Source organism: Larus michahellis, chromosome 19, assembly GCF_964199755.1.
Source record: "Larus michahellis chromosome 19, bLarMic1.1, whole genome shotgun sequence".
Lineage (NCBI taxonomy): Eukaryota > Metazoa > Chordata > Aves > Charadriiformes > Laridae > Larus > Larus michahellis.
Genome location: NC_133914.1, coordinates 5227139 through 5249910, shown reverse-complemented (window position 1 = coordinate 5249910; position 22772 = coordinate 5227139). Strand labels below are relative to the sequence as shown.

General features: G+C 48.4%; 1 protein-coding gene across 32 annotated transcripts in view; it reads right to left on the bottom strand.

Annotated features, from left to right (window-relative positions):
* EPB41 (erythrocyte membrane protein band 4.1) overlaps positions 1-22772 on the bottom strand; it is a 97018-nt gene that overhangs the window by 20654 nt on the left and 53592 nt on the right. For 4 of the 32 annotated variants that reach the window (XM_074562978.1, XM_074562985.1, XM_074562989.1 and 1 more), the window contains exons 4-17: positions 20911-20953; positions 18789-18864; positions 18073-18291; positions 15799-15886; positions 15427-15579; positions 13642-13739; positions 13119-13291; positions 11884-12000; positions 10394-10522; positions 7533-7744; positions 6479-6535; positions 6299-6343; positions 5328-5390; positions 2221-2400 (exon numbers count right to left, since the gene is read on the bottom strand). In XM_074562978.1, coding sequence (XP_074419079.1) covers positions 2221-2400; positions 5328-5390; positions 6299-6343; positions 6479-6535; positions 7533-7744; positions 10394-10522; positions 11884-12000; positions 13119-13291; positions 13642-13739; positions 15427-15579; positions 15799-15886; positions 18073-18291; positions 18789-18864; positions 20911-20953 — 1653 coding nt within the window. Of the gene's footprint in view, positions 1-154; positions 206-2220; positions 2401-5327; positions 5391-6298; positions 6344-6478; positions 6536-7532; positions 7745-9234; positions 9346-10393; positions 10523-11883; positions 12001-13118; positions 13292-13641; positions 13740-15426; positions 15580-15798; positions 15887-18072; positions 18292-18788; positions 18865-20910; positions 20954-22772 lie in introns of all 32 variants that reach the window. The other 28 variants (XM_074562995.1, XM_074562998.1, XM_074562981.1 and 25 more) reach the window with 18 other exon arrangements.

The window sequence follows — 22772 nt, the reverse complement described above, 5'->3', positions numbered from 1 at the left end:
CCCCTCAGTGTGAGTTATGAAACCACTTCATGTAGCCAAAAGAAAAAATAAAAATAAAAAAATGTTATCCAGCAGCTGCTGTTGAGTTTTCGCTTGGTGCCATTGCAATAGCAAAAGTCTGGTTCAGAAGCACATATCAGACCAGCAGCTTTACCTCAAGGCCACCAACCTGTCTCTCAGAAGATAGGACAGTGACTTTCTTGACCTGGACACACAAAGCGTGTTAAGGTTCAGTTGTCTTGAAATAAAACACATCGGTACAGCAGAAAAGCAGCCCCTGGCAGAATACCCTGTGGCCGCTACGGCAGGGTGAAGACACCACCATGAAGAGGAGAAAGAGGATGGCTTTGCACCCGTGATTTACCGTCCTTAAACATGCACAGGTGAAAGAAAACACCCTCCCCAGCGGGTGCCTCTCTAAAGACGCATTTCTGGAAGGTCACACCAAAACGTGTCTACCTTCACCTCTCCAGAGAGGATCAGATTAAGAGAGAATTTCCCAGAAATGCAAATTCAGGGCTGACACCAACCCTCACGTCGCTGAGGACCACTGTGGCCTTAGATGGGGAGAGCCCACACCATCCAGTTATCGTGGACAGCAGTCCCCCAAGACCCCGCAATGCAGTCACCTTGCCAGAAATTCTTCATAATAACCAAGAATATCGTCCGTGAACTGCAGCTGCGGAGCTTTGAGAGCCCCTGCTCTATCCCACCCGCACATCCATAAACACATGGCACCGTGGGCAGAGCTCTGCCGCCCAAATTCCTGCAGAATTTACACTGAGACTCAGCAACCAAAGAGGAAAGCCCATCCATGTGTTAAACAGGGTAATTCCAAGGATAATGATCAACCCTCATTAGCTCATTTCGGGGGTTTTGTTTTTCTAGCCGGAGCGGGGGGGAAAAAGCCCTGTGACTGTCATGGCTTTTCTCTTACGTTTTGAGGAGCCTGTAGTAAACTTGGCTGTTAAAACACTTTGTACCTGTTCCGATAACCCTCCATCCTCTGCAAGATTATTTCCTGCACAGTTTGCAGTTTAAAAAGTATCTCCCTCGCAATGGTTTGAAGATGAAATGCGAGCTTATCTGCCCCGCTGTGGGCAAGAAGGGGAGAAGCTAGGCTTAAACCAGGAGAGAGTCTACGACTGCCACCGCTACAGCCAGGATACAATTTTTCAGTTGTAATGAAAAATTGCATTTATTATTTAAGGGACTGATTACCACAGGCTCTAATTACAGTTTTACTCACAAACTTCAAATCCAAGCTAGGTAACACCAGCGCTAAACAGAGAAGCTGTCTGTTGCTCAAGAAGAAACCAGTTGGTAGACAGATCTCTGCCGCTCCAACTCGGTTTCTTTGAAAAATTACCTTTTTTTAAGGAATTTAGCAGGGAAATTGTGAATGCCATGTGGCTACAGACACTGTTCCTGTAAGGAGAAACATTTCCATCACGTATGAACAGCCCTGCTGTAGCCACCTGAGGAGTCTTCTTGAAGCCTCCACAGCAGATCAGCACCTGCAGATCCTAGTGCATGACTAAACCCAATGACATACTGGATTAACTGGAGAATAAAGTGACTTTTGAAAACTGGTACCAGCCTAGTGCTTCTCCACCTGCAATATTAACTCTGAAGTAACAATTCCCTTCAATTTAGGTGTTTAGGGGTTTTTCCACAGAATCATAGAATGGTTCGGGTTGGAAGGGACCTTAAAGTCCATCCAGTGCCACCCCCTGCCCTGGGCAGGGACACCTCCCACCAGCCCAGGTTGCTCCAAGCCCCGGCCAACCTCGCCTTGAACCCCTCCAGGGATGGGGCAGCCACAGCTTCTCTGGGCAACCTGGGCCAGGGGCTCACCGCCCTCACAGCAAAAAATGTTTTGGGGAGACACGTTCCCTCGCCCCGGGAATACGCCAGTCCCCAAAACAGCCATGTGAAGTTAAGTCCAGCATCAGGGATGACAGCAAGGCTAGGAAAAGCGGAACCAAAACCAGGTGAAGAATTCTCACATTATTTTCTACCCAAAAAATCACATTTTTGACACTACGACTAAAGCATCAATCCTCTCAGAGATCATCACACATGTTAAAAGTCAATATTAACTATTAAAATCCAATATGACTAAAATCTAAGGGGAGCTGAGGCTGAACCCCAGGCTGCGAAGCCTCCCCCTCGGAGCAATGCGGTGCTCCGACACCCGCGCGCTGCCGAGGTACTCACTCCATCCGCTCCCGTGGGGATCTGCCCGTTGACGTTGAGGGTTCGGAAAGGAGAGTGAGTGGACAAACGTTTGTCCCATTCACTCGGCCGAGGCTCCGGGACGGACTCCATAAAGTTCTTCTTCAACTCACTGATGTTGGCGTGATGCTTCTTTATTTCTTCTTGGGTCTTATCTAGATCCTATTAGTAAAAGGACAGGATAAATGAAGGGACACGGAGACGACCCGGCCACTGCCTAGGCTGCCGCATAGCAAAGCTGCGCTCAGCAGAGTCGTTGCCGACTTCCATCAATTGTGCTCACACTGCAAACACACAAAGGGAACGTCCTCTCTCCTCTTTCCTCCTCTATTAATTGGGATAAAATGCCGTCGGCTCGGAGTGGGGTCTCCTCCAGGAGCGGGACATGCCATGGGTTCATCTCAAGCTACGCCAAAAGAGACGACAGCTCAGGTGCGATCTCCTGGGTTTGCCCCATAGGGATTTTTTTAAGTCCCAGGACTATGTTTGTTTGGAGTATTTAATTGAATGCCTTTAAATTGGGTGGGTTCGCTTTCTTTTCCCTCTGCTAGCCTGAATATTCACGGGTGTAAATGCAATTAATGTTTAAGAAAATGTTTTCCCAATTTTATTTATTCTCTTCCTACCTATTCTCTCTCATCCCACCAGGAATTATCTTTGGTCCCAGAACACCCCCATTACTTTTTTTCTCCATCTCATCTCGTCCCTCCAGGAGTTACCACGGGAGGTTTCAGACTTCTGAAATGAAGATGAGACGACGGCCCTCTAAAAATCAAACTGAGAATTTACTTTATGCCGGATCAATGGAGAAACTCCCGCTAAAATACTTCATCTGGAAGAAGCCAGATTTCTGCTCTCTGATGCCAGTTTACAGCATAAAAGCACAGACTTCAAGGCAAGCCAGCTCTCTTCAACTTGTTTAAAAATAGCTTTTCCTTGCAAGCAAATCAGAGTTTGTTGAAAACAAAGCTTTTGCATAAAAGAGGCTTAAGCCAAACGACAACTTTTCTGGACAGTGCCAAAAAGCAGCAGGCCTCACCCGTTCGAAAGGGGGAAATTAAGGTCAGTAAAAGCATCCCTGGGAAATTTCCCTACTTCTGTGCTTTTAGTTGGGACTCAGCCCATCGGTTTTAGGAGACGGGAGAGCAAATGCATCCCTAAAGGGGGTGTCGTCCCCCAAAAATCTGCGTCCCTGCAGCTTACCCAGGACACGCCACCCTCCCTCCACGGGGCTGCAGCCCCGAACACCTCACTAACAACATTTGCTCTTTTTGGCACAGTTCTGGGGGTGGGGGGGAAACCCAGTTTTGGCATCCGTCCTGGATGAAAGCACAAGGCAAGTGCCTGCTAGTTAGGAAATAAATAAAAAAAAGCACAAATAATTCTGCCGAGGACTCCAGGGTAAAGCTCTACCCAGGCGCAGGAGCCCTAGAGCTGCTCCTGGTTCAGAGAAGAGAGAAAGACCACCTTGGCCATCCACCACTGCGCGAGAGCTGGTCCTGGGAGGGTTTGCGGAGAAGCTAAAGCCGCCAGGAGCTACATGGAGCCACAACGGGTCTTGAAAGCATCTGGAGGAACAAGCTCGTTAAGCGTTAATGCTTTTCCTCCCCTTTTTTTTGCCCCTTTTTGTAAGAACACAGAGCACGGGCTGTCGAGCACGGAGCGTTAAACGGCTTTCGATAAAATCAAGCGGCAGCTTCGGGAGTATGAGGTCTGCTGGGAAAACGTCTGATCTGCCAAATGCATGGATTAAAATAAATAAAAAAAAAATAGGAATAAAGGGGGGGGGAGCTGCTGGGGTCAGCCCTTTTCTAGGGGAGGGCTGGAGAACCTGCAACAGAACCAGTGGGGAGGGCAGCGGAGAGGGAAGGGGCTGGGTGCCACAGCCAAGTATTGCACTAACGGGAAAAAGGGGTTCAGAAGCAACGAAAAAAGCTCTTTTTAGGGTCGGGGAGATGGAGATGCTCCAGTTGGGTGAAAGAAAGCAACAGGCAGAGTCTTGCAGTGCAGCGGCAGAACCCTGCCCGTCGTGTCGCAGACCCTTCGCTCGTGGCTGAAAGCTCGAAGTTGTAGCAGTCAAAAAAAAAAAAAAAAAAAAAAAATTTAAAAAACCCCACAAAAACCCCAAAGCTGCAAAAATTTAAAACTGAAATTAGGAGAAGGCAGTTAGTACGCTTCAACTTTCAAGAGATACCAACAGGGAAACCCTACCAGCTGCTGGTGCTGCAAGTTTGAGTAGAAACACGTAACACAGGAAGAGAGTATCAGAAGCCACAAAACGTCTTCCGTAACACGGTGTATTAAAATACAGTAAAATATATGATTGGCATGGTCTGTTCTGAGACCGTGCTTGGGCGAAACCGAGCGTGAAGGGCTCCCAAGGACGTATAAAGGGAAAATATGAAAGGGAAGAGCCGTATGTGGAGGGATGAAACGGCTTCTTGCCCGTTTGCAGGCCACCCGTGGCCACCGAGCCACTGCGTCAGCCCCAAGGGGACCTGGGGCCGACGCAGGATGGGGCCTGGGGAGGGTTAAAGGTGCTGCCAGGCACGCAGGCATTGGGAGGAGGATCGCAACGCCACGAGCATCGCTTCAATGCCAGGTCCCAAAGGAGGACTCGCTCCCATCTGAATCAACGTGGACAACGTGGTGGCTTGAACGTCACGGAGGTGACCATTTCACCCACAGCTTCTCCCGAATTTTGCATTTTCATAGGCCGACTGTTCCCCCAGGACAATAATTTCTTTCAAGCAAGGAGAAACTTATAAATGATCCCCCACCGCCCCGACTGATGCTGCTGTGAGCACCCAGCGGGTCCAAGAGCAGACCTGAGCTCTGCCAATCGTATATTTTGGGTAAGTATGAGAGAATGAAAGTCAGAAGAGGCAGAAGGAAGAATGCCTGCACATAGTCATGTTTACTGTTACCATGCAAAAGCGTATTTTTTACTAAAAAAATAAAAATAAAAGGTCTTTCATGCAACAGCATGCAAAAACAAAGGCAGCAGCAGAAGAGGAAGAAAAAAGTTCAGCGCAGATGCAGAAGGTCTAGGCAAACGCAACTGAAAAAAGCTTCAAGTTCATACAAACCTCCAACATTAAATTGCTATGCCTGATATAAATGTTTTCACCATCTAGCCTCTTTGATCTTTTCTGTGAAAATGAAAGAAAAGGGGGAAACAAAAAAAAAAAAAAAAAAGAAAAAGAAAAAGAAAAGCACAAAAAATTAAAAAGTTGTTCTTGCGGGATTGACAAATTGGCAAATTAAAAAAGTTAACTCAAGGTTGGGAGCGCAGCGCTGGGCCAGCGTGGTGGGGGGCGGGGGGGGGGACGGGACCCAGCCGCGGGGACGCCGGCCTGGGGCCACCAGCGGGAAATGGGGGTTCTTGTGATGGAGAATGGGGAAATGCGATGAGTCCTTTAAAGAGACAGCTCCCGGCGGGGTTCGTCGGCTTTTGCCTTGGTTTGTATCGCTCGCCACACAGGGGCAGTTTACCGGTTTTCGGTGGAAGGCTGGCACGAAGTCACGACTCCCCGTTCCTGCCAGGGACGCCTGCCCACCCCAGTGCAGGAGGCTGTACCGCCCGCCGTCACTTCTACAAGGTCTCAACGTGCACAGTGACCGCGTCTTAACCACCTCTCCCATCTCAGCTATGTCCCCTATTACTCAATCAATACAAAACCCCCATTTTTTATTTTGGTGGTTTTTTTTTTTTTTGCATTTCCTGGAATGCACATTCTACAGTTTTCTTGGTTTTCTACACTAAATTTGCTACGGAGAAGCAGAGCTGAATTTTATAAATCAAACCAAGTGTGTTTCTCTCGAACATCCAACATGCACAATTTTTAGCAATCAGACTGTCTACGGGACAAAAAGCTGTTCGTCTTGAAATCAAATATTTGATAGTTGCAGTTTAAAAAAAAAAAAAACAAACCAACAAAAAAACCACAAAAACCCAACCCAAAGCACATGAAGAAACTGGAGCACTGTCTTTTTAAACAGGTTACAGATGCATGGATGATATGGCAAATTTGTTTGGTGAAAGTGTAAAATGGCTAACCTTCCTCATTCTTATCAGTTCTTCCTCTTTTTCTGCAGGCTGCTGCTGTTGGGCAGTGATAAAAAAAAAAAAAAAAAAAAAAAGTTGTTGGTTCATTTAACTATGTTGAACCTCACTCTTTAACCTTAAAAAAAAAATAAAAAATTATTTGAGTAACCTCACTGAATTATTAGCACAAACCTGGGGCTGGTCACCCTTCGTGGTGGGTACTGTGACCTCAATGTGCGTTTTCCTCACCTACATTTAAGAAATAAATTGGTAAAAACATTTCTTGTTAGTAGATTTGTTTCAAGAGACCATTTAGTTTCAAAACACAGCTGCACGTAGTTGGTTTTGAAATAATTGGGTGAACATGCAAAAAAAAAAAAACAAACCAAAAAACCAACATGCAGTCCTCCGGAAAGAGTTAATGACAGGGCAGCTCTCCGACAGCCTGTTAGTTAACAGCACCTTGACAATAATTCCTCCAGCTTGAGAATTATTTGCCTTCGAAACCAGTGCTCTCTCTAACGCTTCCCAAGACGGGCTTCCCCGCTTGGCATTAGCTTTGCCAGGCAACCTTTCCAAATTTCAGTTGGAGCTGGATCGCCCAGTGAAATCCGTACCAAAAAGCCGCATGCTGAAATTAGCACCAGACCTTCTCAAAATACAGAGAATTATTTGTAATGCGCGGGGTATTACGTTCACAGAGTCAGTAAGAAGAGACCTAGCTATAAAAAATCAAGCCTAACATGGCCAATTCTAGTTCTAGTTTGCAGAAGCACATTAACAGCTCTCCCAGAGAAAGCCTATCAACGTAAAAAACATTTGCGTTCCGACTCTGGGCTGTGGACCAGATCCCTATCACCGATTTCACTGGAATTGCTCCTGCTGCCGTATACCAGGAACCAGCAGAGACGGCTTAGAGATGGGTGAGCTCTAAATTCAATTACCGTGAACTTCAGTGCAATCCCCACCAGCTTTTTTTTTTTTTTCACCATATATCAGTAAAGTTGCATTTAGCCTGACTGCAGCCACCAAAACCCGGCCGTCCTGGGTTTCCTCGCACCTGGAGGGTGAGGGCTGGGATCTCCCTGGACCCAGAGCCCCGTAACTCACTCCCACCCGATGCCTGGGCGAGGAATAAACCCGGGGCAGGGGTGAAGGTGCACAGAGCTGCTGCTCTGGGACGGTTTTCGGAGCCGATGCTCCAGCCCGGCACGAGCGCAGCCTCTTCCTATGAGGTCTAACATACCTTTGATGCATCGGCCGGCTCTGGCTTGGTTTTCTCCGGTGGGATTTCTTCACGTCTCACATCGGGTTTTGCCACTTCCTTTTTTATTTTCGAGGCAGCCACCATGTCCTTGGCATCGGGCTTAGCCGGGACCGGCTCCGCAGCGTGGGCCTGAGCGATGGCTGGGGCAGAGGTGGGACGGGGACTCCTCTCAGGAGTTATCACGGCCACTGCTGCGGATGGGGGAGAGACAGGGACAAGGGTCAGAGCACGCAACTTTTCTAAAACACCAGGCAAAGTCTTTCCAAATTAGAGTGCTGTCATTTAAAAAAGAAAGGGAGGAGGGGGCGGGGGGGAAAAAAAGGGAAAAGAAATAAAGATGTTGAGCAAAGCAGCTTGTGCGTTTAGTATGGGAAAGTTGAGATTATTTTCCTTATGGTTTAAATAAAATGAAAACAAAACCCCACAACAGATGGTTTACAAAAAGCAAGCTTGCACTCTGCAGAGAAGCCACACCAGAAAGGCGAATCTTTTTTTTGACACCGTGCCACCGATTCCTGCGTCCCTCGCACACAACAGACACAGGAGTCCGTCCCAATGCAGCCGTTGAAATAGAAACTCTTGGAGCTGAGGCGAGTTCTTGACTCATTGGCATCTCCCTCAACAAGAAAGGGATGGTTTCTGGAAGGGCAACACAGGCTTTTCCCCACCTCCCTGATCTTTTCAGCAATTAAAGCAAAAAAAATAATCAACAAGCATTGCTCTGTAAAACTTCACAGCAACTTCCAGGTGGGTTTCAAAGCAGGCTGGGGTTGTGCGTCTGAGACGGGTATCTGCTGCCGCAGCCCAAGGCACCGCTGCCAGAAGATACCCAACGTCTCCAGACCAGTGACGGTGCAGAAATGAATCGCGTGCTGCCAAAAAACCCTCTTTCCAGAGGATGACAGTCTTAAATACAAGCACTAGGTACACACAAAATCAACTGCCTACTCTTTCCTTCGATTCCTCATTTCCCAGACAGTCCCCATCCCGGAAAAGTCACTTCCAAAATATTCAATCCAATACTACGCATACCTATAGACGCAATAAGCTATTTAGTTCCCCTGATGTTGGTTTTCATGGCCGTTCCGCTAAAAATATGCCCAGCGACCTGAAATAATTTCTTTGACGTGGTCTCATATTCCTAAAGTCACATTTTATGTCCCAAGGGTCACACTGTGCAACCTGCCCCAGCCACCACTGGGTTACCAGTGTCCATCCGGCTTGTCAAAGACACTAGAAAATTTGGCGTTAAAAAACAAATTGTAATTTTGAGTAACTCCATAGTAACAATTCTTGTTTTACTGAGAAGAGAACTCATCTATGTGTATAAAACATATACAGAATAAAGCATCCGTACAAAAAGAACCTGATTTTTCAGCGACTGAAATCACATTTTTAAGACAAACTCCTAGACACCACGTCTTGCTGAAATATCCACCCTGAAGCCCCAAACCACCATCACCATCTCTCTTATCTGCCCCCCTCTTCCGCACGGCAGTTCATTTCTGTGAGCCAGACACTGCGTTATCCTTTTGGAAGGACACCCGGTGCCGCGTCCCGGTGTTACTTATGCCACGGAAGCGGTGACAGCCGCCGGGGAGGTTGTAGAGAGGGACGGCGAGACGGCAGGGACAGTTGGGATCAGGAGGATGCCGGGTGTGCAAAGCCATCATGGTGGTACCTGACTCCTTCGGGACCGGCTCTAGTTCTCTCATCACCACCATTTTTTCTTCCTCCTCCTCCTCCTCCTCTTCAACTGGGCTTATCTCAACATTGCCAAGAGCACGTTTGGCTAAAAAAGTTATGGATGTGTTAAAATGCCACCTCGAAGATGAAGCAGCAGAGGCAATACCGCCCTCAGGAAATCTGCACGGCCACCTTCCTGCTTCCCTCACAGTGCTTCAGAGCACCAGGACATGCAGGAAAAATATCAACAGCCACCAAGCTTTTCCTTTGCCACTCAACAACGAGTTCTGCGCTCATCCAGAGTCCAGAACTGCTTTATTTTAGTTACACTTTCTTAACCTTTGGCTATTTGAACACACACTTTAAACACAGTAAAAAGCACCGCCCCAAAATTTGAGATTTAAAATGTCAGTCATCATCACCCCAGCCAAGAAAACATCCCTACTGCGACCAAAAGCATCAAGAGAAGGAAAAAATGCAGGAGGTGAATGAGGAGAAGGGGCAGCTGGAGAGGAGACCCCCGGACACGCTCGGGTCTGACGCTGGCTGATGTCCCGTCCCATGGAACATCCTCGCAGCGCAGGGGCTGGTTTAGTGTTTTTCATATTAATGGAGAAAATAGGTGAAGTTCCCAGTTTCCTCCCTCCACGGCTTCAGTCTCCTCTTCCTGCAATGACTAACCAACTCTGCTTTTAATTACGATGAGGGTGGATCTGTCTGCGGCACTGAAGTTGCTGTGAAAGCTCTCCCCAGGGGGCAGAGGCAGGCTCTCTAGCGAAGAAATACAGCAGAGTTTAGGTCACCTCCAGCAGTCCCGGAGCACACAACCTGATTTTTGGGCACCGCATGTTCTTAAAGCTCTGGGAAACGAACTTTACAAGATGGGACAGTAACAAAAGGGGGTTAGGAGGCCACCGCACACACTTCAACACGCAGGCACACAGCCAAGCCACGGCACCTCCTCGTCTCACCCAGAGGCGCTCCCCGATAAAGCAGCGCGCTGCGGCACACTTGCAAAGCCTGGTGTGATTTTAACAGCCAAAAACACCACTGCAAACGATGCACCCTCCGTCCTACGGCACTGCATCACTTCAACCCAGCGGGTGACAGCACGGGTGGCCGCGGGAGCCACGCCGACACCGCTGTGGCTGTACCTGACCGCGTCCGCAACGGCTCCGGTAACTTTGGCTCAGCAACGGGCACCTTAACCACCTCTACTTTCTCCTCCTCCTCCTCCTCCTCTGCAATGGGTGTCATTTGAAAAGTTTCAGGAGCGGGTTTGGCTAGAAAGAGGTTTGCAGGCGTTAATGGAGCGGCTGGAGAACGGTGCGGCCACACGACGGTTGCCGCAGCAGAGGCAAGAGCGAGAGGAGATCCCTCTCCGAGGCAGCAGCTGAGAACAGCAAGGAGGTTTTTAAACCAGGCAGCTTAACAGTAAGTTTTCACCGTGCAATTGCGTATCAGTCTTTCTGGTGCTGCCAGGCCCTGGAGTGTATTGGCTGAGACGGGAAAGGACACCAGGATTAAGCTTTGTGGGCTTCTCGCCCAGGCAGGGACACGTGGGGACACGCCAAGGGCTCTCCAGTGCCGTACTAGGACGGGCTCTGCCTGCAAAGCCCGGGGAGACGCAGGTGCTGGCTGGTAAAACCCAGGAAAAACCACCCCCAGGCTCCTCGGGATGAAAACCTATATAAAAATTAGCAGTTTTCGCTAAACGTACTTGAGCAACCAACTTCAAATCTAAAAGCTAAGACCATACAGCCATTTATCCTGGTGCCTTAAATGTTAATTCTCCTCCTTCTAGTTTTACAGCACCAGGCTTTCCCTGCCAGGCGATGCTGACTAGCGAGAATTCAAGGCAAGACAGTGGTGGGGAGACAGTCTGACACGTTACTTTATGAAAGCTTGGTCTACATTTCATACCAGAAAACCAGCGATGTCAAAAGAAGGCTGTAGAAAAAAAATAAAAATCAGGGCGGAAGAAGGGAAGTGGAGCGGTACACGATGCATTTGCATACGAATTATCTCCAGACCTAATGCACCGCAGGGATTCGCTATTTAAGCGACAAAGACTGCAAATATTTGACAACACCTCTGCTGTGATATGCTTATTAGTATTCAAATATGCTGTTGTACCTCCAACACCTCTTAAGGGCATTAATATTTATTAATAGTACCTTATCTTAAGAGAAATACAAGCTCCATGTAGCAAAATGGGCGGCATTTCTCAAACCACCAAATAAAAAAAAGCCAGAGGCGGCTTAAAAAATGGCAAGCAGGTGCCAGGATGAAGAATTTCAGAAGCTTTACAAGAAGTTTCAAGATCAAACTTTAAACTTTTCTAAACCACATTGACAGAACCACCCAAAAAAATTTAATAAAGAGATAGTTCTCAAGCGCCAGCACATCCTGAACTTTTTCCCCACCTCCCCACAAGAATTACAGGCTAACGAGGTGCAAGGCGGAGATTTAACGAGTCTCCCGGAGCCGGGGCTGTCTGTTCACTGACTGCAAAACTCTTCTTGCAAAGAAACGAAAAAAAGAAAGCCGGCAGATTTGGTGAAACTTTTGAGTTGTCAGGAACAAGCATGTAAAGGATAGGAAAGGCTGCAGAGAGTTGTAGCCACCACCACCACAGCTATACCTGGCTTCTCTCGGATCTGATCCGCGGGTTTTGGTTCAGGAACCTCAACCACCACCACCTTCTCCTGCTTCTCTTCCTCTACGGCTCTGAACTCAACTTTTTGAGTCGCACGTTTAGCTGAAGAAACGGGGCACATGTTAACGACTGCCCACACAGCAGATGGAAAAAAGGCTGCAGACTTCAACGGGGACAGAAGCGTTACGTTCACAGGCTGCTCTTTTTCCAAGCTCTGGAATTCGGGTGCAGGATCGCAGCGGGGATTTCTCTACTCAGCTGGGGTCGGAACGGTTTACGGGGCACGGCCAAGGGCTGGTCCCCTCGCCTCCGTGCATCGTCCCTGGGTAACCTCGCACACAAGCAGGCAAAATGCCTTTTGCTGTGGTACGGAGCTCAAACCGAGCAGCCCTTTCCCCCCCCAGCTCTGAGGCGTGAAGCCCAAGCTCAGGGTGTCGCTGAGCCCCGTAAACCCATGCCAGGAGCAGGGACAGCCTGGCTGCTGCCACCTACGGGGCACTGGGACAGCCCCGCTCCCTCCCGGGTTGCAGAGTGACCTCGGGGCTCAAAGCAACGCTGTTCCTGCTCCATCAGGTGGCCTTGGTTCAAAGGGATGCTCCCCTCAGCCCCGGATCCTCTTGGTGCAAAGGGATGCTCCCCTCGGCCCTGTATCCTAATTTTACAAGCACCCCATGACCCAGATCAAGAGGAGCAAACTTAAGCACTCCCCCGTCCATGCCTCATCTCCTCTAGCCTGCAGCTATCCAGATCTTTGAAAAATGTCAGGGTCGAGCCCACCTGATCAATACACCACAAACTTCAACATTAGCATCCTTTTAACAAACACTGACAAGGTTTCACACAGTTGTGGCAAAAACATCTCCCCCTCAAGGAAAACTATGTAATTTGAGAAGCTACGCTGAACAAACCAAACCCTAGAATAGCTTAAATCCTGATTTACTAAAAGGAAAATGCATTGAGATTGAATGAGGAAATACCTTTGCAACCAGGACTTTGCCATAAACCTTCAGCACCCACCTACGTCCTTTTCGTCAGTCAGTTCTTGCTAGCGCTACTGTTGGTTTGCATTTTATATCCAGGTCTTGTATTAAAGTGAGAAGTTATGTTTACGGGTTTTTTGCCCTTTTTTTGTAAAGCAGGGAATTTAGGTGGTACTTAAGGAGTATTTCAGCATCCTACTGAACCCAGGCACGGAGAGAGAAGAGGCACCGGACACTCACCTCCGTCGAGGCTCCTGGAGGCTCGCTTACTTGCCGTCCGCTCGAACTGGGGAGCGGGTCGGTCGATCAAGGCACTCGCCTGCCGCGTCTGCGCCTGCGTCCGGCCACTGTAGCGGAACTTGGAGCCCAGCGCCAGGAACCTGCTCTTCGGGATGGCCTCGGTGGAAGTCAGCCTGAAAACCACAAGCACCATTTAAAAACCATACCTCCAGATCTAGGAAGCGGCAGGTAAAGAGAAATTAAAATACAAATTAAAGAAGCCTCTTGCATACGCTTGATTAACAAAGCAACACGCGCTAACAATAAGCCCCACATCTACATACACTCGAAGACCTTGGTCTCATGTATTTTATGAAGTGGAAGCTGCCTAGAAATGTACTGCAATATAAACACTTAACGTCTCTGCAACCGTTTCACTCCAATTCCCGTGAAACCCCAAGGAACACCGAAGGAGTGCTCCATTTTCAGCAGCTAATCTAAAGCATGAGTTATTCAAGGCTACCCTACTGTTTAGAAAACCTACCTGAAAAACGTGTGATGTTCGACACATACTTTCCACAGCTTCTTCGCTGCCCGGTAACTTGGTAGCTTGAACCCAATTGTACTTTCATACTGTTCTTGCTGCGGAAAATATAAGTTATTTAGGTATAGCAAAAAAATAAATGCGGCAGGAGTGTCGCTCCCAGCCCATCGACCTGTTCTGCTGCAGCACAAACTGCTGGTGTAGCCCGAGAGCAGCTGAACTCACTTCGTGATGTGCAGGAGGGGGCTCAGGTCCAAGAAAGGACAGGGCTCAGTCCACAACCCCCATGCATTGCTCAGGACACACCGGGATTTGCGTTTTGCAGCCACTCAGACTCATTTACCCTCCCATCACGCTGCCCAGCTGCAAGATGGGGTCGAAAATTGACTTCCTTGCAAGGCTGGGCCATGGCAGACACAGAGGAGGAGGAAGAAGAGGAGGAAAGGGGGCAGATCAGATCCCCATTGCAGCCTCTCTCCCCATCGTGTTTCCAGCAACCAGGCTGCTCCAGGGAGCTCCCTGTTCACAGAATCACACAATGATAGGGGTTGGAAGGGCCCTCTGGAGATCACCTCGTCCAACCCCCTGCCAGAGCAGGGTCACCCACAGCAGGTGTCACAGGAATGCCTCCAGGCGGCTTTGGAATGTCTCCAGAGACGGAGACTCCACCACCTCTCTGGGCAGCCTGTGCCAGAGCTCTGCCACCCTCACAGCAAAGAAGTTCCTCCTCATGTTGAGGTGTAACTTCCCATGGTCAAGTTTGTGCCCATTACCCCTTGTCCTGTCCCCGGGCACCACTGAGAAGAGCCTGGCCCCATCCTCCTGACACCCCCCCTTTCAGTAGTTAGAAGCGTTGATGAGATCCCCCCTCGGTCGTCTTTTTTCCAGACTGAAGAGACCCAGATCCCTCAGCCTTTCTTCATCAGAGAGATGTTCCAGTCCCCTCAGCATCTTGGTGGCCCTTTGCTGTCCCCTCTCCAGCAGTTCCCTGTCCTTCGTGACCCGGGGAGCCCAGAACTGGACCCAGCACTCCAGGTGTGGCCTCCCCAGGGCAGAGCAGAGGGGGAGGATGACCTCCCTCCACCTGCTGGCCACGCTCTTCTTGATGCCCCCCAGGATGCCATTGGCCTTCTTGGCCACCAGGGCCCATTGCTGGCTCATGGTCACCCTCTTGTCCACCAGGACTCCCAGGTCTCTTTCCACAGAGCTGCTCTCCAGGAGGTCACCACCAACCTGTCCTGGTGCGGGGGGTTATTCCTCCCGAGGCGCAGCACCCTACACTTGCCCTTGTTGAATTTCATAAGGTTTCTCTCCGCCCAACTCTCCAGCCTGGCCAGGTCTCGCTGTATGGAGGCACAGTGTTCAGGAGAGGCAGCGTCGGGGCAGCCACCCCCTGCCTGCTGCAGTCTAAGTTAAAAGGTATGTGTCTTTTTTCTTTTTTTTTAATGAAAGCAAGACAAAGAGCCTTTATCTTGGCCCGTTTGGAAAAGAGGAGGTAGTCCTCTCGCAGTTTCAACTGTGAACTTCCCACCGGTTTCCCCTGGATGCCGGGAATACCAGGCAGTGCCAGGAGGTGGTGCTGGATGACACGTTGTTTAAATTGTCACCCGCTGGTTTATAGCTTCAGCAAGGTCAGCAGGCTCTACCTCAACACCAAGCCAAGAGCAGAAACCCTACAGAGTATAACACGCTCGTTCAGAAAAAAGCTTGCTCCCTCCCCTCCACTTCGTTTTAGCGAAGCATACACGTTGGTGATAATCAGAAGGCAATTAAAGAAGAACGTACCTCCCCTGGCCGAATCTTAATGAAGAAGCTGCTCCGTTTATAGGAAATCTTCAGGACTTTGGGCCAAGGGAAGCGGTTGATTCTCAGTTTATCTTTGTAAACAAGAAGGCCACTGGAACAGACTCCCAGAGTGATATCCACTCCTTCCAAGTCCTGGGGAAGGAGATGTAATATATAAATAATAAGCAATGGGGAAGAATCACTCCTCTTGCGAGAACGCTGGAGGCATTTCTGTTGCATGTCTCTCTGTACCAGCTGACCTCCTCTAGCTTGCAAAAGGAGCCTCCTGAAATAGGTAAGTTTGCTCCTACAAGGGAAGGATAATCAAATTACAAAATCCACAGGCAGGTGCACGCACTCGCTGCTTCTCACCTTGGCTTGGTGAAGGTCGACTCCATACATAGACAGCTTTTTTGCATTCTCAAGAAATTCCAGGTCTGCTTGGGCTGGAGTCATGGATCTGGGGAAAGAGAGAAAGGGATTGGTATTCTCCTAACTGTTGCTTTTAGGAGGGACAGATCAGACTTCGCAAAACCGTTTACTTGTTAGATTTTCTTTTGCTTTCAATACAAGTTTGTGCCCGGATGATGGATTATTAAATAGCTCTGAAGGAACAAATTTGTGCTTTGAGACATCCTCGTAAAACGGGTGCACCTTATTTCTGTGCAGACAGCAGAGAAGAAAGCGAGGGAGCGCCGTGAAGGGGCACAAAACCTGGTTCAGTGGAAGAAACACCAATTCAGCCGAAGGCCAAGGGTGACAGGTACTGTCCCCCCCAGCCCTCCTGCCCCTGCGACCCACCCCCAAACCCAGCTATTGTTCTCCAAACCAAAGGCAAGGACAGCTGAGGCCGCCCGGCAGCGATTCCTACTGGGGCAGGGCAGATGAATGAGAGGTTTTCTGGGAGCAGATGGTACCCGGTCTGCAGGAGGGGCAACGCAACACAACTTTGCTTAACAGAAACATCCTGATAACGGAGGCTATTATCAGCGTTATTGAGGTGCCCTTGTTAATAAGTTTGTGGTGTAAGGGGTACATTTAACAGCTCTGCTGGGACGGCGTTTGGCTGCATGCATCTCACTTTGTTCCCCGCTTTGATGTCTTCCTTACCGAGCGCTCGCATACATCTCCTGTGCCATGTAAAGAGAGGTCTGAGTGGTGGGAGACAGGGCAGACAAAGACAATCCTCTAGGAAAGACCCAGGAGCAGTCGCCATCCCCAACACGCGCCTTGCGCTTTGCAAATAAAGCGGCCAGAGACGGAGCGTGGTTTATCAGAGTTTTCCCACTGAAACCCCCCTGACAGATTAATGTTCACAGAACAAGGACCAGAAATTAAACGGGTGCATATTGCTTCCTCCCTCCTGCACGCACGAGCAGATTAAATATAACTACATCTTATACCTTGAAGTATCCTTCTAATGAAGCCATGAATAATTCAGCAAAGTGATCTGCCACTTCTAGCACAGCTAACGGCCTTTGACTTCAAGTCATGAAGCTTGTCAGCGGCCCGGTACTTATTTTCCCTCATTTCCTCTCCTCTCGGTGCAAATGGAGGGGAATCAATTTGAAGTATTGATTTGCGGGGTTGGGAAGGTGTTAATTGTAGCTTTGGTCACAGCCGGGGGCACGCGTCCACCCTTCCCTACTGCACTCAGGTTATTAGTTCCCATCTGCGAGCGAGAAGGTCTCGTCTTCTGCTCTGTTCTCGTCATTAGTGCATCAGCCAGGAGCTTTGCACAAGTCAAGGGGCTCCGGCTGAAGGTTTTGGTATCACAGACTGGTTTTACAGGCTTTTTTATTCCCCTTAAAACCCCAAAGCGTAGAAGGGTGTAGAAGCTGCGCGTTGGCCGCTCTCACGCAGCTTCTGCAATCCATGCACTCGGAGCATCTACGAAAATAATCTCAAAATAAGGCGAGGAAGAGGTGACAGAGGTTACTGTCACCCTTTAATCTGGTACCAGAGGGACTCCCAGGGGTCCTTCATCCCTGCCTGAAGAAGACACATCTGCCCAGGTCATCGCTGTGCTGGGGAACAGGAGGAGGACAGGCTAACTGCAGGTCTGTAGCTCCTGCATTATCCGGAATAATTCCACGTTATAAAGTGTTACTCATTAAACGTGGCAGCAGAAAACCCCAAACATGCTGAAGGCTACAGCATATACACAAAGATACAAGATCTGCTCCAACCAGATTGCAATCAAAAACGTACAGCAATCCCAAAGTAATTATTAAAAAAAAAAAAAAAGGGAAAAAAAAAAAGACAAAGGACAAGGTTAAAACAAGCAAACTTTGCGTTTTCACATGGAATAAAAGCCACTTTCACAACTACACTGTTGAAAAAGAGCACCGTTAATAACTGCAAGACTTTGAATCTGCTCGCTAAAAAAATAGTTTCCTTTTCACGTAGGAAAAAAGAAATTCCAGCTTCTAGAAAGATTTTGTTATAAAGTATTAGATCTTTTTTAAATAGACAATGTTCTCAGTAGCTGAAAATTCACACCTTACTGTTAAAGCTTCTGCTGCCAACCTAAAAATCAGTGCAGCAGGAAACGAAAAGCATGCAGCAGAGGTGGGGAAAATACCAGTAACCCCCATTATTTCAGGCTGCTGTGCACAAACAAGTCCTCCAGCCGCCGTGCCTTACCGGTACGTTTTATGAAGCTCCACAACCTTCTCTTCCAGCTCTTTTGTCTGGTTCGGGGCCAATTTAAATTCACTGATATAATCCGGGCTGTGCAGATCGGGATCGTAGTCTCCCAACTCGGACTGGACCGTGTAGGAACCCAGCAGAGCCAAAGTCGCAAAGGAACAGGGCAGCCGCCCCGTAATGATGTCTTGTCTAAGCTGAAGACACAAGTAGTACCTGAAAAAAAGGCAAAATACTATTTCCAGAGAGCACAGAGAAACTTAAATTTGAGGATCAAACAGAATCTCTTTTTTTATGCCACTGATGAACGCAGTGTGATGCTCGTTTCTAACTTCTACCTGTATTTTTACTTAGGGGGGAATATTCCCACGGTAAACAGCATGGAGACAGGAGGATTTAAAGTCACCTCCACTCTGGAAAGGGAGTAGAGGGCGCTTATGATCAGAAAATCTTGTTTTTAAATAAAAATTTACTTTTGTCTATAAAAGCACACATGCCAGGATCATAAACAACACCGTTTTATGCATGTGGACTTCAGTGGGGAGTGGGAGCATCCCACACACTCACTAAAAACAACTGAAAAACCCTCCAAGACATCTGGTCTCCTTGCTGAAGGATGGAATAACACCCAAATATTAAAAATTTCTATTCAGTCTTCCATTTCTAGGGGTTTCCTTTGCTCAGCGAGCTCCCTGGATTCCCGGGTAAATCACCTGGTAATGTCCTCTGTCAGCTGCGCGGGATCCGGTGGATAAAACTTGACGTTGAAGGTAAAATCCCAGGGGCCTCCTGCAATGACAAAAGAAGAGGTTGAGAAAAATAAACACGCCAGGACAGCTTCGTGATAGTCCATCTTTATAAAAAAAGCTGGGAATATCCAACTGATCTTCAAAATACGGCCAGCGGATCGTAATACTGATTTTAGTGTGTACGGCTAGCTGCTGCTTAGAGGGTGTAAGATACAATTTCATTCACAAGAGCTAAAAGACATGGAGGAGAAAACGCAGCAAACCCGTAGGAATAAAGGACAACTTGTGGAAAAAAAATTAAATTCCTTGCTAGGGGGCTAAATTACGTATTTTTTCACTGACGGAAGAAATAAAAGATTAATGAAGAGAGGGTCAGGCGCCTGCTCTAGGTTAATGAACGAGTGTTGCTCTATCACTCGACCCAATTTCCAAATTTCTCGTCAGGAGCAGATGTGCTAATTCCCTCAGCGGCAGCGTGCGCTGCGGTGGGGCGGTCAGAGCACAGTTGAAACTCAGCCCAACAAAGCAGCAAAAGTACCAAGATGGGAAGAGCTTTACAAGCCCAGACCTAACTGTTTGAATACAACTCGTTGTGAACCTCGTACAGCACAATTAAAGCATTAAACGGAGTGAGGAATCGCATAATCACACCTAGAGTTGACATTATTTGTGGTACGGACAGCTTCTAGGTGACACAGCTGAAGGAGTTACTCCTTTCCCTTGAAAATAATTATGCTTATCCGCAGAAAACAGTCCTAACCAACCCATTAAGCACTCAAAGTAATTTTCATCGTTACAACTCCCGCCGGCCGTGCCCTCTAACGCCCTAGTTGAAAATGATATTTATTTCAGAAAGAGAAGACAACCCTGCGGTTAACTTGCTCAGAGATTTGTCACGACCTCAGGCAGGGAGGAGGAGGGCGGGGGGGACACGCAGCGTCCGTGGATTTACTTCTTATGCAACACCGTAACTGGGATCAAACCCACGGCATGTTGTTTTCATTATACGCCGTTCAAAACAAGTTACTCCAAGAAGACATTTGAGGTAGCAGAGGTTTGCAAGGAGGACGCAGAGACTGACTCCCTGTATCCGTCCACCAACATACATGGATGTGCATATATTCACACGGACATTCAACATATATTCACGCAAATCCAAATAATTTGCCATTTCCCCCGTCTCAGGGGACCAGATTCCATAGCAATTTGCTCATCACGCTTCGGAGCTGAATTTTACCACATGGCACGGCAGGAGCAGCTCGTGCCCTTTGCAAACATCCTGCTATCAATGCAAAGAGAAGTTGATAAGGGCAGGAGCTTTTCCTCCTCCACAGCCCTGCGGCATTTCCCCCCCCTCATCTGTACTTAATGACACGCTTTGCTCTGCGTCCCCCACCAAAAGCACACATAAAAGAGTATTTTACTTTCGTAAACCAGCATTTTAATTTTGTAAAACAGTATTTTACTTTCTTAAAACGGTGTTTTTTGAAGCAGACTTGCTCCTGAGAACAAACAAAAGCCTCTAAAGTTTATTTAACTTTGACGCTGCCCTCATCTTGAGCTAGTTCAGTGCTAGCAGACCTTAAAATACAACTTTGGAGAGCATCTGGCATTTGCCCTGGTACTACTCGAGTCATCTACCATTCCGGTATCCCTACCTGTCCCCCAAAACAGCCTCGGAGTCTATAAAACCTCGCTACAGCATGCCATTTTGCTCAGGCTCTCCCAGTCTCCTTTGGGATTTAAGTAGTTGCCGCTGTCGGGTATCTTCCCATCCTCCAACAGGGAGCACATCTCCCATTTCAGCGTCAAGGGCAGCCTGGGTTTGCACAGGGCGAACACACCCTAAGTTACGTTTTCCCACAGAAATGACCTTTTTTTTTTCCTAAATCTAGAGCATCTCTAAGTACTTAAGAAGAGGAGAAAGGACGCGCGGACTGCATGAGCTCGTGGTGATGCCCACCAGACACCCTCACTCCAACCCTCACCCATCCTTGGGCTCCCAGAATCGCCCACCGAAGCCACGCTTATTGAATGAAAGGGGGAGAAACTACACGCAGCCACACGATAAATGCGCTCTACTTACCGTGAACCTGCTTTTTTATTTCTTTGGCAGGATCCAGCCACGTCTGTAAGAGGATAAAAACATTCACAGTTTAACAGACGCTCCCGAAACGCCACAGAAAACTGCAAATTGCTAAAAATACAGCAAAGAAGACAACATTTGAGATGAACGCAGCCATGGAAACTGGAGAGAGGGTGCGTTTTTCACAACTTTTACTCCAGTCTGCGGTCTCAGTGGTTGCATTTCCAACCCTTCACCTACCAGGAGCTAGTAGGGGAGGCACAAGGGACAGGAGGGAGGGGGAAGGGGGGGGAAAGCAGTATTTTAGGGCTGCAAGCACATAACAGCAGCTACATCCAGCTATGAGGGGCAATCGCGCCACACATTTTTCTTCTCCAACACCTTTAAAAATAGGCAAATAGGATGTCCGCGTTCATTTTCGGCACCCTGACTCCATACTTACCCTATTCGGAACAAAGATTGCCAAGACTTTCTATTATTAGCTATGGTTTTTAACGACCCGATCACTGAAATACAAGTGAAAACATCCAACACTGGGGAAGGCTGGAATATTTTACCGGAGCGTGACATAAACTTCGTCTCTTTTAAGCATGACTCAAGTTTCTAGTAATTATCTCAGCTACAAATTTAGAAATATATCCTTCCACCCCCCCTCCTCTGCAATTTCGGGGTTTGTGGTGCAACATAAGCCTCAAAAACCAACTCCTGCTTTTGCCGGCAGGGGCTGAGCAGCTCCTGGCACGTCAAACCTGAGCCTTTCCCTTCGCAGAGGTCAGGGTCTGCCCCGCTGAAGGTGGTGTTCACAGCCCTCCAGGAGAGGGTCCATTAAACCACCTTCTTCCATTTTCTCGAGCCCTGAGCAGGATTTGGACACCCAGGTCTCCCGAGGTGAAGGAATTAACCCATTGAATCCCCCGAGCTAATCTGCCCTGACCAGAAGGACACGTAACTTCATGGCAGGGAGACAGCGATACTTACATTTAATCTTATCTTTTTATACGCTTCCCCCTCTAACCTATAAAACCGGGGATAGGAAATCCATCTGAAAGGTGGAGATGCCGCTTTGCTGTCTTTTTTAGGGCCACCGTTTGAGGCAGAGCATCTCCACGGCCACGCTGGTGCCACCACGGCTCGTCACGGCGGTTTCGGGCGGCCGAGCCCGGGGTGCAGTCATGCATCCCCAGCACTCACCCTGCCTGATCCAGCGGACAATGATGGGTACAGCAATTAACGGCACTTTTATCCAACGCTGTGTCATGAATTAGTAGGAAACAATCCTCCCTTTGAGAGCAGCATGAGCATCAAGCTCCTCTATCCACTGCCACCATCTCCGATTCCCACTGTCACCCTCTGCTATTCCCATGTGGGAAAACGCCCATCCCCAGGAATGTTTATTCCCTAAATATCAAGGTGGAAAATGCCACATACAACCCTTCCCTGCCCAGGAATACACACGTGCATCTCCACCCGCTCACACGGCTGCGGGTAAGGTGCAGAAGCCCATCTGTTGGTTGCCTATTAAGATAATTTCTACCTGTGAATCAGTAACTCAGTGTCAGGTCTCGTTTGTAGTTACAGCAGGAGAGAGATGGAGCTTCAGATTCCAAAGTTCAATGAAACCTAACTAGAGAGATTCCCAAAAAAAGCCCCAAAACTGTGTTTTGCCCCATCAGAGCAAACCAGATTTCCACCACTGGAGCTAAACCTGTGCACAGCGGCTTCACCTTCCTCAGCTCCCGGCTCTGGGACACAAACCTGACAAAATTATTTGTTTTCAGTCCCTACGGTTAAAAAGCTGCACAACCTCTCAGCCCTTGTGGGCGGCGGGGAAGGAAGCGCAGGCTTGTGCTGCCGGAAGAATT